We start from the raw sequence: 20,323 nt of genomic DNA, 5'->3' as shown, positions 1-20,323 counted from the left end.
TAGAAAATAAATAATAGTTTAAATAGGATGGTGGATATTAATTTTTTTGTTTTATGATTTGCTATTTTTTTTAACTGAGCTATAATTTTTAATAATAATGAAAGCTTTCACCAAAACATTTCAAATCAATTGTATGCTGGAGAAACTACAGTACGTAGGAGGGAAAGAAAATCACCAACGTGGAAACAGAGAAAATCATAAAGGACACTTGGTTCAAATGGACACAGGGAAAGTTCTATGACAGAACAAGTTCCCATTTTAGAGTAGTTAGTTTTTGTTTAAAAAATACAAATCCATCTTATTTACTTTGGGAAAATTCTGTGAAACAAAGGCAGCATCCAGAGACATTTCTTTGCTTGTTTTATTAAGTTTCTCAACGTGCTTAGGAGACCAGGCTGGAGGTTAACATCCTGGCGCGCTGCTCACTGCGTCTGTGACCTTGGGTAGTTACTTACCCTCCTCTAGTCTGTTTCTTCATCTGTAAAACAGACAACGTAATATCTATCGATGTTGATTGCCATTAATATTGTATGAGTGTATTCAGCATTTAAAACTTCTTGTTATGTAAATAATAACAGTAATAATAATACAATTTATTAAGCATCTATCATGTGTTTTTACTATGCCAAGGGCTTTACATGCACAATCTGCTCATCTTCACAGGGACACCTTCGGGTCAGTACTGTTATTACCCTATTTTATCATCCACTCATTCCACCAATACTAAGCACCTACCAAGTGTCAGGCAATGTTTTTGATACTGAAAATATAGCAGTTAGAAGACAGAGAAAGTCCCTGTTTTCATGCAGCTAGCATTCTACATTCTACACATAAAGATGAAAATATCTGATAAAATGCTAAGTATTGTGAAGAAAAGAATAGTAGGAGTTGTGATAGCACCTGAGGGCTCCTTTAGACTGATGTTCAAGCAGGTCTTTTAAGCTAAGACCTGAATGATAAAAAGAAAAGAGTCATTTCAGGATATGAAAGTATTTTCCAAAGGCACTACAGTAAGAACAGGCACTGCCCAGCAGCAAGCAGCTAATGTTTCTGGAAGTCAGTTGTGAAGGAGTAGTGGCAAAAGATACAGTCTGGCGGGACCCAGAGGCTAGATTAGGTGGGGCCCCGTAGGCTAAAGTCTGAAGTTCAGATTTTATTCCAAGTGCAAGGAGAAGCCTTTGGAGGATGCTAAGCAACGTAGTAATAAAATAATCTTGTTTTTAAAAAATATCCTCTAGGCCAGCGGTCCCCAACCGTTTTGGCACCAGGGACCGGTTTTGTGCAAGACAGGTTTTCCACGGGCGGGGGTGAGGGATGGGGGGACGATTCAGACGGCGATGCGAGCGGTGGGGAGCGATGCGGAGTGGCAGATGAAGCTTCGCTCGCTCGCCCAGCCGCCTGGGTCCTAACAGGCTTTAGCCCAGGGACTGGGGACCCCTGCTCTGAGGGAGATGTATTATAGGGTGCGCCTACTTGCTGATGGAAGTGGAAACAAAAGCAATAGCTAGGAGACCCTTGTAGTCACCCAGGCAGGAGATGAGAGCAGCTTGGAGAAGGGGGCCGGGAGGGGAGGACTGAAGAGGTGGGGATAGAACTGGCAGGGCTCACTGGACAGCACGGAGGCAAAGGGTGGCAGGGAAGGCACTCAGAAAAGACAGGTTTCGAGGGTGGGTCCTAGGGTTTTGGCTTGAGCAGCTGGATGGCGGATGGGGGGGCGGTGTGAGTGGTGGAAGAGTTCACAAAGGTAGGGAAGCCTGGGGAGGTGCAGATTTGTCCTAATAAAATCAAGTGTTCTATTTTGGATACTGAAAGGTTAAGTAACTTGTCCAAGGTCACACTGCTAATACGTGACAGAGCTGGGATCAAACCCAGGCCAGTCAGACTCCAGAGCTCATTTTAAAATTTTAACGTAAAGAGAGCTGCACGTGACAGCTTTTCTTTGAAGAAAGAAGACTGTCCACAGTAACCCAGTAGTTCACTGACCTGTTCGACGTGGCCCTTCCGCATCTCCAGCACGGCCAGGTTGTTGTAGGCCTCTGCGTGGTTATTGTTGTTGACCAGAGCCAGCCTGAAGCACTGATGGGCCAGATTTGTATCTCCTATCCCCTGCAAAAGAAAAGCACAAACTCGTACACACAAATCCATTCACTTCCTCCTGCCACCTCCGCCCCCCTTTCCTCATACAAATCTTTCGGCCACCACAGAATAAACAACAAGTACCAACACAGGAGTCAAGTGTGAATTGTACATAAGAGGATTTAACCTAAGAAGATAAAATGAGCTGCAGTGACCCCTAGCAATCTCCAAATTGCCACAAAGACTGTCACCAAACCTGGATTTCCAATATCTGAAAACTTCTTCAAACTAACATGCGGCTACCTTCTCTATTACAGAAATTATATTACAGAAACAACATACCACAGCTACATGTCCCAAGTTGTACCAGACGTCAGCTACCTCTTCTTCATTTTCAGCCAGAGAAAGGGCACGTTCAAATGAGGTCAGAGTCATATCATACTGTTGGGCATAGAAGCAACAGAGCCCCAGGTTGTTAAAAAGCTGGCAGTTATAGACACCCATCTGCAGGAGTCGCCTTTTGGAAAAAGAGCACACATATTTTGGTGTCAGACCAACTTTATAAATATGAAGACATATTGTTTACAAAGTTAGAAATGAATTCACTTTATAATTTTTACTACCCTCCAAAGAACATAAAGTATTATAGTAAATGAAAAATATTTTAGAGCAAATACAAAAGCATGTCTTTTGTAATGGTACTAGTCATAGGAAATGCATCCAGAGGCAAGGTCAGAATAACTTACATAACTTTTTTTTTCCCCAAAAGCTTTGTTAGAGAATCAAAATAATCAATCAATAGTCACATAAAGTAAAACCCACACATTTTTGCCTCATACAGCTTTGGCGCTTGTAGGTAAATTTCTAAGAGCTTCTAGTCAAATTTGAGGCCTGTGTTTAGCATTTACCGCCAAGTTTTCAGCTGAGTTGGATGCTGTTTTTGGTTATTTGTATTGTGTGGTTTAGCTGCATCTAATGACCTCCGATTAGCTTCTACTCAGGAAGACAAGATTGTCAGAGGATCCCCACGTTATCCACTTAGCTTTCACACTGCAGCTCAAGAACCTCATTTTGCTTCTATGTGTCATTAATCCCAAAGGATGAGAGTTCAAATAAGCATATGAAAATCACCCCAGCTGCCCCAAGGAACCCATGAGCCACTGTGGGGGTAGGCGAGTGGAGTCAGCTGTATGTGCACAGGCTACATTCATATTATTGTTTTATGCTTCAACATATATTTGGAAAGAACTCTTGTCAGCTGCCAGTTATCTCCTTGTATACTACCCAGGGGCTAAAGAGGAAATCCTAATTTAAAAATTAATTTCAGGAACCATCTATAGGATAAAATAAGTACGTGTTCAAAGAACCAGTGAGAATAATTTGTTTAGATTTTGAAAAAATATTTGGACAAGAGTTGACAATACTTCACAAAACCGGAATCCTGTTTAAGGTCCTCATCAGGATTAGGGCCTGGGGCCCACTGCTCTTTGCAAATCACATTACTATTTTACCTTCAGGGTCTTGATATTATGTACAGTGGTATTAATGAGGCAGTGATGTGGAAGTGCTTCTAGGAACTGTTAACCTATTATTGGTGGATAACAAAACGGCCAATTTATACAATGACAAGGTGTTAAAAACTCAGGCAATTATCCAGGTGTGTTTCTGCAAGACGCCAAATACTTGTGCATTTCCAAATTATTAGATATAGCTTTAATATTCATAAAACATCTGGGTGCTTGAATTTTTAGTCTCAGATAGACGTGGCCTAAACATTATTTCTCTACATTTTCATCCCATCTTTATTACTGTTGCATCACTATTTCATAGGAAAGCAGTTCTACAGATTGAATGTAAAGTGCACCTGTAAAACCGGAGAGCTACTTCTGGTTGATCAGAGTAAAAATGGTTGCTTCCAATGCATGCAATGGCTTCCACATGAGTATTGTCCTGTATCAAAACCTCTTTGTAGTATTCAGTGGCTGATGAAATATTGTTCATTTCCTATTCTCCATCAAGACAGAAGAGCAATACTGTATTAATATTGGACAAGAAATTATTTTTATTCTGACTGGTTTACATTATTTTATTCAATTAAATATTTATTAAGAGCCTACCATATGCCAGACTCTGTTCTAGGCCCTGGGGACACAATGTGAACAATAAGATAAAATTACAGTCAGCCCTCTGTATCTGCAGGTTCCATAACCATGATTTCAACAAGCCACAGATCAAAAATATTCAGAAAAAAATTCCAGAAAGTTCCAAAAAGCAAAACTTGAATTTGCTGCACTAGCAAGTATTTATATAGCATTTACATTGTATTTATAGCTATTTATATAGCATTTACATTGTATTAGGTATTATAAGCAATCTAGAGATGATTTAAAGTATACAGACGGATGTGGGTAGGTTATATGCAAATCCTACGCCATTTTATATAAGGGCCTTGAGCGTCCATGGATTTTGGCAACCAAGGGGTGCTGGAACCAATCCCCCCGGATACGGAAAGATGGCTGTACTGTCCTCAAGGAGGTTACATCTGGTAGGAAGACAAACAAATGAACAACTATCTAAGAGGAAGTTCTTTCAGTTTTTCACCACTGAGTATGATGTTAGCTGTGGGTCTGTCATATATGGACTTTATTATGTTGAGGTATATTCCTCTATGCCCATTTTCTTGAGAGTTTTTATCATAAATCGATGCTGAATTTTCTCAAAAGTTTTTTCTGCATCTATTGAGATGATCATATGGTTTTTAGTATTCAATCTGTTAATGTGGTTTATCACATTGATTGATTTGCGAATATTGAAAAATCCTTGCATCCCTGGGATAAATCCCACTTGATGACGGTGTGATCCTTTTAATGTATTGTTGGATTTGGTTTGTTAACATTTTGTTGAAGATTTCTGCATTTCCTCTAAGATCAGGAACAAGACAAGGATGCCCACTCTCACCACTTTTATTCAACATAGAGTTGGAGGTCCTAGCCACAGCAACCAGACAAGAAAAAGAAATAAAAGGAATCCAAATTGGAAAGGAAGAAGTAAAACTGTCACTGTTTGCAGATGACATGAGACTATACATAGAAATTCCTAAAGACACCACCAGAAAACTACTAGAGCTCATCAATGAATTCAGTAAAATTACAGAATACAAAATTAATACATAGAAATCTGTTGTATTTTGATACACTAACAACAAACTATCAGAAAGAGAAATTAAAGAAACATCCCATTTACCATTGCAACAAAAAGAATAAAATACTAGGAATAAACCTACTAAAGGAGGTAAAAGATCTATACTTGGAAAACTATAAGACACTAATGAAAGAAATTGAAGACGACACAAACAGATGGAAAGATATACTATGTTCTTGGATTGGAAAAATCAATACTGTTAAAATGACTATACTACCAAGGCAATCTACAGGTTTGATGCAATCCCTATCAAAATAGCAATGGCATTTTTCACAGAACTAGAAAAAATAATTTTAAAATTTGTATGGAGACACAGAAGACCCTGAATAGCCAAAACAATCTTAAGAAAGAAGAACAGAGCTGGAGGAATCATACTTCAGACTATACTACAAAGCTACAGTAATCAAAACAGTATGGTGGACTTCCCTGGTGGCCTAGTGATTGGGATTCTGGGCTTTCACTGTGGTGGCCTGGGTTCAATCCCTGGATCCCTGGTCAGGGAAATCCTGCAAGCTGCATGGTGCAGCCAAAAACAACAACAACAAACAAACAAAACCAGTATGGTGCTGGCACAAAACCAGACAGACATATAGATCAATGGAACAGAATAGAGAGCCCAGAAATAAAACCAGGTACTTATGGTCAATTAATCTACCACAAAGGAGGCAAGAATATACAATGAAGAAAAGACAGTCTCTTCAATAAGTGGTGCTGAGAAAACTGGACAGTTACATGTAAAAGAATGAAATTAGAACATTTTCTCACACCATATTCAAAAATAAACTCAAAATGGATTAAAGACCTAAATGTAACACCAGAAACCATGAAACTCCTAGAAGAAAACATAGGCAGAACACTTTTTCATATATATCGTAGCAATATTTTTTTGGATCTGTCTCCTAAAGCAGGGGTCCCAAATTCTCAGGCCATGGACCAGTATCAGTCCGTGGCCTGTTAGGAACCGGTCCACATAGTAGGACGTGAGCAGTGGGCGAGCGAGCAAAGCTTCATCTGCAGCTCCCCATTGCTCCCCATCACTCGCATTACCACCTGAACCACTCCCCCTCCCCCATCTGTGGAAAAATTATCTTCCACGAAACTGGTCCCTGATGCCAAAAAGGTTGGGGGCCGCTGTCCTAAAGCAAAGGAAATAAAAGGAAAAATAAGCAAATGGGACCTAAATAGACTTAAAAGCTTTTGCACAGCAAAGGAAACCACTGACAGAATGAAAAGGCAACCTAATGAATGGGAGGAAATATATGCAACTCATATGACTGATAAGTGGTTAGTATCCAAAATATATAAACAGCTCATACAATTCAACATCAAAAAATAAACCACCCAATTAAAAAATGGGCAGAAGACCTGAATTGATATTTTTCCAAAGAGGACATTCAGATGGCCAACAGACACATGAAAAGATGCTCAATATCATTAATCATCAAAGAAATGCAAATTAAAGCCACAATCAGATATCACCCTACACCTGTCAGAATGGCTGTCATCAAAAAGACCATAACTAACAAATGCTGGCAAGGAGGTGGAGAAAAGGGAACCCTCGTACACTGTTGGTCAGAATGCAAATTGGTGCAGCCACAGTGCAAGACAGTATGGTGGTTTCTCAAAAAACTAAAAATACAACTACCATATGACCCAGCAATTCCACTCCCGAGTATATATCTGAAAAAACAAAAACACTAATTCGAAAAGATTCATGCACCCCAAAGTTCATACAATTGCTAAAATATGGAAATAACCTAAATGTCCATCAACTGATGCATGGATAAAGAAGATGTGATTATATATATATATATATATATATATATATATATGTATATACACACGCACACACATAATAGAATACTACTCAGCTATAAAAGAGTGATAGTTTGCCATTTGCAACAACATGAATGGACTTGGAGTGTATTATGCATAATGAAATAAGTCAGAGAAAGACAAATACTATATCATGTCACTTATATATGTAATCTAAAAAATACAATAAACTAGTGAATATAACAAAAAAGAAACAGACACAGATATAGATAACAAACTCGTGGTTACCAGTGGGGAGAGGGAAGGAAGGATGGGCAAGACAGGAACAGGGGATTAAGAGACACAAATTATTACGTATAAAATAAGCTACAAGAATATATTGTACAACACAGGAAATATAGCCAATATTTTATAACCATAAATGGAGTATAACATTTAAAAATTGTGAATCATTATGTTGTACACCTGTAACTTATACAGTATTGTATATCAACTATATCTCAATTAAAAATTACATCTATTAAATTTATCACCAATTTCATCAATACTGTTAGTATTATGAAAATGGTTTTGACCCTATAGACTCTTAGAAAGGACTTCTCCAGGAAACTCTGAACCACACTTTGAGAAATGTTGATAATTAGAATGATTTGGGGGCCTTTCTTCCCACTCCTATTCCCTCATTCCCATGAGGCAAATGAGTATGGCTGTCTCAGCCCCTTCTGGGTCTCTTTAGAAGTCAAATTTCCTATAAGATGCCCACATTCTCTGCCCTGCTGTGTGGAGCAGGCTCTCCTGGGTAGGGTACACTCATGTCTGTGACAGGATGGATTAGTCTGTGTAACTCAGAGGTAGAATAATATTAAGTCCTTTTGGTGATAATCTAGAGCCACATGCTCCAATTCTGCTTTTATCAATAATAAAATTAATGGTTTATCCTCCATTTGTGTGAATCTTGTATCTATTTTTCAGTTGGTTCTCAAATTGGAGAAACAGGAGTGTTATTTATTAGTCCCATAAAACCCTGATATAACATCCACAGATTGATCCAAACTCATGCTCTATATATATTTTTTCACATGCTTTATATTTGAAATTCTTATTCAAAGGGCTTCCAGGATTTGGTTCCTAAAGAGAAGAGGCTTTTTCATTCATTGCTTATAGCTGAAAAATAACTAAACTTGTTTCAAAAAACAGGGATGTTGATACATTTGTTAGTTAACTCTGAGTTAATTTTCTCCTGAATTCTACACTGCTTTTATATGTAACTATTCCACATTCTTAATATTTTAAGAACATAAGAACCCATTAAAAAGTATAAAAAATAATTTCAATAGAAGTATATTTTCTATTTTTTGGTAAAACAAAAGCCTCGTAAAACTAAAAGGAAACAACAAATGAGCATCTTAACTCACCACTCTGTAATCCCCACCCCTATACGTACAATAAGTCCTTCCCTGACATGGGCTGTTTGTGTCCTCCCAAAATTCATATTGAAGCCCTAATCCCCAATGTGATAGTATTTAGAGGTGGAACCTTTGGGAAGTAATTAAGACATGAGTGTGGAGCCCTCATAATTGGGATTAGTGCCCTTAAAGTAGAGACACCTGAGAGATGATCTCTCTCTCCAACATGTAAGGATAGAGCAAGAAGGTATCCAGACCAGGAGGATCCCTCACTAGGAACTGAAATGGCCAGCACCTTGATCTTGGACTTCCTAGCCTCCAGAGCTGTGAGAAATAAATTTCTGTTGTTTAAGTTGCCCAGGTTATGGTATTTTGTTATAGTAGCCTGAGCAGACTAAGACTTTTTCCTTCCAAAGAATAATCTTCACACTCAGGATGTGACTGACCAGTGAGCCTTAATGGCCCCATGAACCAGGGGGCCCCCTGAACATGACTTATCTGGTTTCCAGGGCAACAGCACCCCACAGTACAAGGCTTCATTCAGTGTTACAGCTGCCAAACTTGGTGTATTAGTCTGCTCGGGCTGCCATAACAAAATACCGTAGACTGAGAGGCTTAAACAATAGAAGTTTATTTTCTCACAGTTTTAGAGGCTAGAAGTCCAAGATCATGGCGTCAGCATGGTCGAGTCTAGTGAGGACTCTCTTCCTGGCTTGCACCTTCTCACAGTGTCCTCGCATGAGAGAGAGAGAAACAGAGACAGAGAGAGAGGGCTCAAGTGCTTTCTGGTGTCTCATCTTATAAGGGCACTAATCCCATCACAAGGGCCCTATCCTCGTGAGCTCATCTAATCCTAATTATCTCCCAAAGGCCCTATCTCTAAATACCCTCACATTGGGGGTTAGGGCTTCAACATATGAATTGGGAGGTGGGGGGAGGGGACACAACTCTGTCTGCAACAGGTAGTAATGTCCAATACAAAGAAGACTCCAGCCTCAATGGTCAATTGTTTCAAGGCTTTCAGTTGAATAAAATTACTTTAGTAGTCTGTATCTGTTAATCCCATACTCCTAATTTGTCCCTCCCCCACTCTCTCTCCCCTTTCGTAACCCTAAGTCTGTCTTCTGTGTCTGTGAGTCTGCTTCTGTTTTGTACACCTGAAATTAAGACAATATTGTAAATCAACTATACTTCAATAAAAAAGAAAAAAAGAACATCTTAGAATGTTTGTATACTTGATTGATGGGAATGGACTTAATTTATGTAATCTCTAGGAATTTTAGACTGAAACTAACATGTTTTTGACAACCTTACATGCAGTTTTTCAAACTTGTTATTATAAAATACATGCTGATGTTAAATAAATATAAATGCATGTTTAAAAATCTCATAAGTAATTACAAATAGCCTCCAAATGGCTTGTACCAATGTACACTCCCAGCAAAAATGTTCATACGTGACCTCTGTTCCTCCACACCCTTGACAACCTTAAATGTCACGGAACTTATTCATCTTTGTTAACCTGATTAAGTAAAAAATGACATTATTGTTTGAATTTTTCTTTCATTAATCATTACTGAGGTTAGACATTCAACACACCAGGTATTTACATTTCTTTTTCTGTGAATTGTGGATTCGTGTCTTTTGCCAGTTTTCTTATCCTGTCTCTTGTCCTTTTATTATTGGCTTATGTGTATGAGGGGCTTGGGTGGGAAACCACCCTCCTGGGCTCAGGAGAGCTGGAGACACAGCTGTGGCTCAGGGATCCCTGGACACCGACTGTTTTCTCCTTCCGGATGCAATGAGCCTCTGCTGATGCTGAATTCAGTTCAAAACCCAGTGAGGGCCTGTGTTTATAAACATTCCCTTCAGAGGAGAAGCACAGATGGTTTGGTTGAGTTCTTCCAGATGTGTGTTAACCGGCGCCAGTATGAAAGGGCAGCGGGGTAGCTGAAATGCAGCTGGGGTTTGGCTGTTGTCTCATCCCTGGGGGGACTTTACTGGCGTGGAGACGGTCAGCAGCCACTGTGTGGGCTGGAAGGACAACAACGGTCACACTGTGATCTCACCTCCACAACTGCTCTGAGGAAATATCGAGTTTCCGTGTTTACATGCTTGACCAAAATGAGAATTTATAAGTGTGTGTATGCACAGGTATGTGTCTATGTGTAATTCTCCATCAATTGGAAACCACCTGAAACCCAGCAATTGTTAAGCAATGTATAAACTGAGGAAATGAAAAGTAGCCTTTTTTTCTGTCCCAGGTATGGCAAATATGTGCCCTGTTTGATATTTTTACCTTTTTTTGTTTGGGTTTGCTTTTATTGGTATTTTTGTTTTTACAATACAGAAAAATTAACTTTTACGTTCTCAAATTTATCAATTTTTTTCTGTTATGGCTTTCTGACTTAGTATCATGCTCAGGAGGGTCTTCCCCATTCCAAGTTTATACAGATAATTCATCTGTATTTTCTTCTGGAACATTCATGGTTTTAAATCTTTGAGGCACCTGGTAGCAATGGGTTCTTTTAGTATAAGAAATCATTACTCATCCAGCTCTGTTTCTAAACTATTAAATAATCCAATAATCCAATTGGTTTAATAGACAATCTTTAGCACATAAATTTTCATATGTATGAATAAACACAGATTCTATTTTTGTCCTTTAAATAATATCTTCAAGCATATAAATGTCACTTCAAGTGTATAAACAACCGTGGTATCATTTAAGTTATTTTATAGTAGCTATTAGTGGTTATTTTTGAACCAGTTCACAGAATATTAACTCTAATTAGATTTTTAGTTATTTAAAACAAAACTGCAAATAAGGAAGTGAATTTTGCAATGATTCTCAAACTCTGTTATACTTCAGAATCACCTAGTGAGCTTGCTAAGCAGACAAAAACCTACATCCCACCTTCCAGGACATCTGATTCAGAAGGCAGAAAATGGGCCTCACTCTCAAAACACTCCCAAAGTCACTTCTATTCACAGTAAAGTTCAAGGACCACAAGAATAATATTTCCTAGGGTAATGTTTCTCATTCCAAATACCTTTTAACATAGAACAATTCAAATAAAGTTTACCATACAAAGATTTCCAGTGTATTCCTTTTCTCCTTATGTGACAATGGATTGAGGGTTAATTACTAAAGTCTGTTCCTTAGCGTTGCAGCCTACACAACATATGCCTTAAGGGATTTCTGCATGTCTATCATACTTTTCTCTGGAGGGATTCTTTTCCTTTATGTTCTTTTTTTTTTATTTATCACTTTCATTTTGGTCTTGTTTCTTCTAAATGAACATGTTGTGCTGCCTATTGTTCATTACTTGTTCTGTACAGAAACTTGTTTAAAATGATTTATCCTTGCTAATTTTATTTGGTTGTGGTTTTAATTTTTCTTGGGGCCTTTTGTTTACTCATTTGAAAGGCAGGCCTTTATTTGAACTGTTCTATGTTAAAAGGTATTTGAAATTAGAAACATTTAGATCCCTATCTCATACCTTTCTCTATACTCTTCTATATGTTTGAAATACTTCATAATGAAAACTTAGTTTGACTAATGCATACACTAAAATCTCTTATTCTGTTGGTAAATCACAGGCCAACAATCATAGTTTTATAAACTGTTATCCTTTATAAGACCCCCAAGGGACTATGACCTTACTTAAGTAGCATATAACCTCAATTTTACATCAACTTTTTGAATGATATGAACCTTACCTCATAGATCCTGGCAATTCCACAAAGTAGGGCTACGTCTCCTGGAAACTTATCTAAGCCTTGTTTGAAAAGATTTAAAGCAGTCACAGGTTGATCCAATGAGATGTAAACCTAAAACCAAGATACATTTCGATAAAAGTACTGGTTCTTAAAATAATAGCATTTGTTATGACAAGTTTATAATTATTGCTTAGTAATAAATTATCTCCTAGATATTACAGTAAAAAAATTTCAGAAATCTGTTGGATTAATTTCCAATAATGATACTATACTTTTATCTCCACATGTTGTATATGAAGCATTCATTCACTTATTCATTCAGCAAACACTTACTGTGGACTTGCCATTGTCACAGAGACTGGCCAGGACTAGAAAAGAAAGGATCAAGGGAAAATCTTTCTAGGATGGAACAGACATAAGTATATCTATAGGCTGGCACTAAAGACCAATTATGAGGCTGATTTTGAAGATGCTGGAGAAAGAGGGGATGACCCATGGAAGAAGGTCTGAGAAGGAGCAGCCGGGGAGAGCCTCTGGAGATGGTGGTTTGGGAGAAGGACCCTCGGAAATAGAGGAGAAACAGATTTGTAGGGTACAGAGTCAGGGAGTTGAGAGGGTTGGCACTTGATAGTTTCTGCTTAATTAGCAACTGGAACATTAGAATGGATAAACCATATACTTATTAGGAATTTCTAAAATAAGAGAATTATAGTTTTATATATAGAAACATAAGATTATGACATTTTTTTCATGATCTTGGATCCTCTGTTTCTTCCTAAACATTCAGACTGTGCTTTGAAGAGGCCCAAATGGATACACAGAAAACTGCTTGCAGTGTTTACTGCTAAAGTATGAGATTAGAGGGAAGGGTATGGATGAAAACTTTTCAATTATTACCTTATATGCTTCTGAACTGCTTTTTAAAATACAGTAAGTATATAATTCCATATACTAAGTAATATAAAATAGTTAATAATTTTTAAATTAACAATCTAAAATTTTAAGAAATAATGTGGTTCCTAAAATCTGCTTGGTCTCTATTACTGAGAAATAATTCCTTCACATATTAAAGAAAATATGTAAATTGTACCTCTATATAGTCACGTAGGCAACAATGGATTTAAACAAATCAATTTATGAAAAAATAGTCAAATTAGAACTATTAAATATGACTCTAGTCGTATTTAACAATAGTTAAAAAGTACTTTTTTTAACCACGTGGCAAGTGATTATCAATTAAGATGATAGTCAAATACTGTGACCTGAGTTATAATTTCAAGTTGTCAGAAAAGTTTACTGTGATGTTTAGAAAACTCTTTAAGAATTTTAACATATAATGTATAGAAGATACTTAGAACCAGATAGTTTCAAATATTTCTGAAAAACCACTCTAAACATACTAAGATTATCACAGTTAAGTTTATACGGCAGAACTTCCATTTTGTTTTTTTAGTATGCAAATGTTAATACCATATTTTTTTTGAATTTTATTTTATTTATTTTTTTATACAGCAGGTTCTTATTAGTTATCCATTTTATACATATTAGTGCAATACCATATTTAGAAAGTAGTAGCACTTCCTTTTATATCTCATCTTCTTTTCAACCTCCTTTACCACACTTTTTTTTTTTACCACACTTCTTAAATTTAAAAAATTCTTAAAGATATAGCAAGATGATATCCTAACCACCACTTCAACAAATGTTTCTTTAAAGTAGCCTTGGTGAGGGTAAAGAAGTAACTTTATTCCAGTACTGAAAATTCTAGGTGGCCCTTCACTTCTGTTGTGGTTTGTGGATGGCACTACAGGGCAGTGAGTCAGCTCTGGAATCAGAAATTCCTGAGTTTGAATGCTGGCAAATAGCCAAGTGAGCTTGACAGTCTGAGTTACCCTCTTTAAGTCTCCCTTTCCTTAAGAGCACAAAGGAAATGTTAAAATCTGCCTTGTGGTGTTGCTATGAGGGTTAAATTGCATATGGAACAGACCCGATAGAATACCTTACCACTGAGTAGGTGCTCAGCAAATGGGAAATATTGTTTTTGTAATGATGGCAGAGCCAAAAAGTGAAGGACCTACATAAAAACAATCCCTGCTCTCTGTAGTCTGCTTAGGTGGGAGACAAGTGTGCTGCAGAAAAGTGCCTCTCTGGGGCTTGTTACCCATGGGGGTAGTAAGCCTGTGGCATTTTCTTCTGTTCTAATGGGCAATATTTCAAAGGTGTTGTCTTATTTTTCACAGCAATCAATTTTTCCTGAGATGGGTATTCTCCGTATGTTCTCACCTTTTCCCTTATTATTAAAAAAGAAAAAAACAAACAAACTTAAGTCTGAACACACTAACTTGTCAAATATTCCTAAAGAAACTGGTAACTCTCCCCATGCACTTGTCAGAATTTAAACATTTACCCTGAGAAGACAAATTCCACTCAAATTAAGAATACTTACTTTTGCCAAGTAGAGAAACGTATCTACCATTTCCTGCTGCTTCAGGGCTGATTTAAATTGTTTTTCTGCTTCACGATACATTCCTAACCTAAGAACAGCCATTTAAAAAATTAGACATTCAATTTAAAATAAATACTACAGCATTTATTCATACCTTGAGGATATGATTTAGAGACAAATTACATCTGTAAGAGTAAGCATGTAGCAAAGAAGGTGATGTTATACACACATACATATTAACATGTATGTTTATATAGTTTAGGAAAAAGATTCCTGTTTTCCCATATTCACTGCCTAATGCTTAAATGGTATGTAAAGAGTCTGTCTGAAGCCTAGTCACAGCAGGACTAATAGCTGCCAGGGAGCAAGGTCACACCAGTTCACCACCCAGAGAGCTTATGATCAGCTGACATATGTCACATGACCTCAATAAATGCTTAGAGCCTCCATCTTATTGGAAGAACTGAAGATGACATTTCTTTGAAAACATCTGCTTTGAGATAAAAGCCCATTTTTTTAAAGTGAGGTATAACTGACATACGTTATATTAATTTCAGGTGTACAACATAATAATTTGATATTTGCATATATTGCAAAATGATCATCACAGTAAGTCTAATTAACATCAGTCACCATACATAGTTACAGAAATTTTTCTTGTGATGTGAACTTTTAAGGTTTACTTTCTTAGCAACTTTCAAACATGCAATACAGGATTAACTATTGCTGCAATGCTGTATGTGACATTCCCATGACTTATTTTACAACTGGATGTTTGTACCTTTTGACTCCCTACACCCACTTGCCCACCCCCTACCCTCCAGCTCTGTCAACCACCAATCTGTTCTCTGTATCTATGAGCTTTGTTCTTTATTTTATTTTTTTAGATTCCTCACATAAGTGAGGTCATACAGTATTTGTCTTTCTCTATGAGACTTATTTCACTTAGCATAATGCCCTCAAGGTCCATCCATACCATCGCAAATGGCAAGATTTCATTCTTTTTCATGGCTGAGTAATATTCCATTGCATATATACATAAATACACACACACACACACACACACACATATATAATATAGATATTTCTTTATCCATTCATCTGTTGATGGGCACTTAGATGGTTTCCATATCTTGGTTACTGTAAATAATGCTGCAATGAACATGGTGATGTAGACATCTTTTCTTTGAGTGTTTTCACTTTCTTCAGATAAAATACCCAGAACTAGAATCGCTGAAGCATATGGTAGTTCCATTTTTAACTTTTTGAGGAAGCTCCATACTGTTTCCCATATGGCTGCACCAACTTACATTCCCACCAACAGTGCATGAGGGTTCCCTTTTCTTCACATACTACCAACACTTGCTATTCCTCATCTTTTCAATAATAGCCATTCTAACAAATGTAAGGTGATATCTCATTGCAGTTTTGGTTTGAGTTTCCCTGATGATTAGTGATGTTGAGCACCCTTTCGTGTACCTGTTGGCCATCTGTAATGTCTTCTTCAGAAAAATATCTATTCAGAGCCTCTGCCCATTTTTTAATCGGATTTTTTTTTTTTTACTATTGACTTTCATGAGTTTTTTTATATATGTTAGATGTTAACCCTTTTGGGATATATGATTTGCAAATATTTTTTCCCATTTGGTAGGTTGCCTTTTCATTTTGTTCATGGTTTCCTTTGCTGTGCAGTAGCTTTTTAGTTTGAAAAAGTCTCACTTGTTTATTTTTGTTTTGTTGCCTTTGCTTTTGGTGTCAAATCCAAAAACTCATCACCAAGACCACTGTTAAGGAGCTTACTGCATATGTTTTCTTCTAGGAGTTTTATGATTTCAGGTCTTATATTCAATCTTTAATCCATTTTGAGTTAGTTTTGTATATGGTGTAAGATGGTGGTCCATCATTCTTTTGCATGTGGCTGTCCTATTTCCCAACACAATTTATTGAAGAGACTGTCCTTTCCCCATTGTACATTCTTGACTTTTTATAAATTTTTAATTAATTAATTAATTAATTTGTTTTTGGCTGCATTGGGTCTTCATTGCTGTGTGAGGGCTTTCTCTAGTTGCAGTGAGGGGGGCTACTCTTCGTTGCAGTGCCTGGGCTTCTTGTTGCAGTGGCTTCTCTTGTTGCAGAGCACAGGCTCTAGGCACGCGGACTTCAGTAGTTGTGGCATTCAGGCTCAGTAGTTGCGGCTCATGGGCTCTAGAGAGCAGTCTCAGTAGTCGTGGCACAAGGGCTGTTGCTCCTCGGCATGTGGGATCTTCCCAGACCAGGGCTCGAACCCGTGTCCCCTGCATTGGCAGGCGGATTCTTAACCACTGCGCAACCAGGGAAGTCTCTCTTTTGTAAATTAATTGACCACATGTGCATGGGTTTGTTTCTGGGCTCTGTATTCTGTTCCATTGATCTATGTGTCTGTTTTTTTTTTTTTTTTTTTTTGCCGTACGCGGGCCTCTCACTGCTGTGGCCTCTCCCGTTGCAGAGCATAGGCTCCGGACGTGCAGGCTCAGCGGCCACGGCTCATGGGCTCAGCCGCTCCGCGGCATGTGGGATCCTCCCAGACCGGGGCACGAACCCGTGTCCCCTGCATTGGCAGGCAGACTCTCAACCACTGCGCCACCAGGGAAGCCCTATGTGTCTGTTTTTATGCCAACAGCATACTGTTTTGATCCCTATAGCTTTTTTTTTTTTTTATGCAGCAGGTTCTTATTAGTTATCTACTTTACACAATCCCTATAGCTTTGTAATTTGGTTTGAAGTCAGGGAATGTGATGCCTCCAGCTTTGTTTTTCTTAAGGATGTTTTAGTTCTTCAGGGTCTGTTGTGGTTCCATACAAATTTTAGGATTGTTTGTTCTATTTCTTTGAAAAATGCCATTGTAATTTTGATAGGGATTGCACTGAATCTGTAGATTGCTTCAGGTAGTATGGACATTTCAACAATAATAATTCTTCTAATCCATGAATGTGAAATATCTTTCAATTTACTTATGCCTTCATCAATTTTTTTCATCAGTACCTTATAGTTTTTGGTAGAGAGGTGTTTCAACTCCTTGGTTAAATTTATTCCAAGTTATTTTATTTTTGATGCTATTGTAATTGGGATTGCTTTCTTAATTTCTCTGATAGTTTGCTATTAGTGTACAGAAAGCAACAAATTTCTGTATATTCATTTTGTATCCTACAAATTTACTGAATTCACTTATTAACGCCAATAGTTTTTTGGTGGAGTCTTTATGATATTCTATATATAGTATCATGTCATCTGTAAAAGACAGTTTTACTTCTTCCTTTCTGATTTGGATGGCTTTTATTTCTTTTTCTTGCCTAAAATTCTCTGGATAGGACTTCTAATACTATGTTGAATAAAAATGGTGAGTGGGCATCCTTATCTTATTCCTCATCTTAGAGCAAAATCTTTCAGATTTCCACCAACGAGTATGACTTTAGCTGCAGGCTTGTCATGTACAGCCTTTACTATATTGAGGTACATTCGCTCTACACCCGCTTTGTTAGGAGTTTTTATCATAAATGGATGTTGAATTTTGTCAAATGCTTTTTCTGCATCTACTGAGATGATCATGTGATCTTTATCCTTCATTTTGTTAATGTGGTGTATCACATTGGTTGATTTGCATGTATTGAACCATCCCTGCATCCCTGGAATAAATCTCACTTAATCATGGTTATGATCCTTTTAGTGTAATGTTGAATTTGATGTGCTAATATTTTGTTGAGGATTTTTGCATCTATGTTCATCAGTGATATTGGCCTGTAATTTTCTTTTCTTGTGGTATCCTTGTTTGGTTTAGGTATCAGGGTAATGCTGGCCCCATAAAATAAGTTCAAAAGTGTTCCCTCCTCTTCTGTTTTGTGAAACAGCTTGAGAAAGATTGGTATTAATTCTTCTTGAATGGCAGAATTTACCTGTGAAGCTCTCTTGTCCTGAACTGTTGTTTGTAGGGAGTTTTTAAATTACTGATTCAATCTCCTTACTAGTACTTGGTCTGTTCAGATTTTCTATTTCTATGACTCAGTCCTGGAAGATTTTATGTTTCTAGTAATGCATCCATTTCTTCTAGGCTGTCCACTTTGGTGGCCTATAATTGTTCATAGTAGTCTCTTATGATCCTCTGTATTTCTGTGGTATCAGTTGTAACACCTCCTCTTTCATTTCTGATTGTATTTATTTGAGTACCCTCTCTTTTTTTCTTGGTGAGTCTAGCTAAAGGTCTGTTAATTTTGTTTATCTTTTCAAAGAACTAGTTCTTGGTTTCATCGATCTTTTCTACTGTGTTTTTAATCTCTATTTCATTTATTTCTGCTCTGATCTTTGTTATTTCCTTCCTTCTACTAACTCTGGGCTTCATTTATCCTTCTTTTTCTAGTTCCTTGAGGAGTAAAGTTAGGTTGTTTATCTGAGAATTTCCTTGTTTCTTGAGTAGGCATTTATTGCTAGGAACTTCCCTCTTAGGACCGCTTTTGCTGCATCCCATAAGTTTTGGTGTGTTGTATTTCCATTTTCACTTATTTCAAGGTATTTTTTGACTTTGCATAAACCCATTTTTAAACTCTAAACAATTTTGAGGTAAAAAGTAATTGCCACTTGAGTAAAACAGCTGTACCATTTTATTATTCTACAAACATTTTCTTTTCCGTTTTTTGTATCTAGTCTATGAACTTCAGACTTGTTCCTTGCCTAAATATACCTGTCCTGATGTCAACACCCACTTCTTCTGCCCAGGGAAATGAAATCAATCATTAAAGCACACTTCAGCCTGTCCTTAATAGATCTGTTGGGCTTTCTCATAACTACTCATCCCCAGACATCTAAGAGCTACTTAGGCACTTTATGATAATGCTTTTATTTTGTAAAATAAAGTCAAAACAACATAAAATATGGTCCATTATGTTACTTTCATTCTTGAAAGAATAGCTTTGTTTTTTCCTAACCTAAGCCTCAAGTACTGGCATGGCTATACCCAGCTATTTGGGTATAGCCATACCAATGGACAATGTGGGACAATGAGGTTAAAAGTGACCCCAAAATCTGGCCTAAAGTTAGAGGATGTGTGATGTAGTAGAAGCTACTACCGCTTCAAAGGTTCCACAACTTTTTTTTTTTTTTTTTTCTTTTTTTTTTTTGCGGTATGCGGGCCTCTCACTGTTGTGGCCTCTCCCGTTGCGGAGCACAGGCTCCGGATGCGCAGGCCCAGCGGCCATGGCTCACGGGCCCAGCCGCTCCGCGGCATATGGGATCCTCCCAGACCGGGGCACGAACCCGTATCCCCTGCATCGGCAGGCGGACTCTCAACCACTGCGCCACCAGGGAGGCCCAAGGTTCCACAACTTTTACAAGGAGTATTCATAAAATGTTATCAGAGAACTCTGAAGTTCTGAAGAACAGCTTTATATTTATATCCAAAGCTTCAACTGAACATTCAAGTCTTAAACACGTGGCTGAAGTTCAGTCACTGAATTCCATGAACACCTAATTATCCATGAGTCTGTATATTTGTAACTAAGTTGTCTCTTTCGAAAAACGATTTAAAAGGGATTACAATAAAAAGATACATGTAAAATAAGAATATGAAAACAGAAATAGATGTATAAAAAAAAATGGAGAATAAACAAATTAAAAAGTAAACAAGCAATCAGAGCTATTGAACCACCTGGAAACCAAAGAAAGGAAA

General features: G+C 37.5%; 1 protein-coding gene across 3 annotated transcripts in view; it reads right to left on the bottom strand.

Annotated features, from left to right (window-relative positions):
• Positions 1–20,323, bottom strand: part of TTC8 (tetratricopeptide repeat domain 8) — a 51,560-nt gene that overhangs the window by 3,391 nt on the left and 27,846 nt on the right. For 2 of the 3 annotated variants that reach the window (XM_081227705.1, XM_081227706.1), the window contains exons 8-12: positions 14,629–14,716; positions 12,183–12,293; positions 3,941–4,080; positions 2,419–2,593; positions 1,984–2,106 (exon numbers count right to left, since the gene is read on the bottom strand). In XM_081227705.1, coding sequence (XP_081083831.1) covers positions 1,984–2,106; positions 2,419–2,593; positions 3,941–4,080; positions 12,183–12,293; positions 14,629–14,716 — 637 coding nt within the window. Of the gene's footprint in view, positions 1–455; positions 479–1,983; positions 2,107–2,418; positions 2,594–3,940; positions 4,081–12,182; positions 12,294–14,628; positions 14,717–20,323 lie in introns of all 3 variants that reach the window. The other variant, XR_014015310.1, reaches the window with a different exon arrangement.

This window comes from Mesoplodon bidens (genome assembly GCF_964165515.1).
Source record: "Mesoplodon bidens genome assembly, chromosome: 3".
In the NCBI taxonomy this organism is placed as follows: Eukaryota; Metazoa; Chordata; class Mammalia; order Artiodactyla; family Ziphiidae; genus Mesoplodon; species Mesoplodon bidens.
The sequence above is the reverse complement of the archived record's forward strand: the minus strand, read 5'-3'. Positions and strand labels throughout refer to the sequence as shown.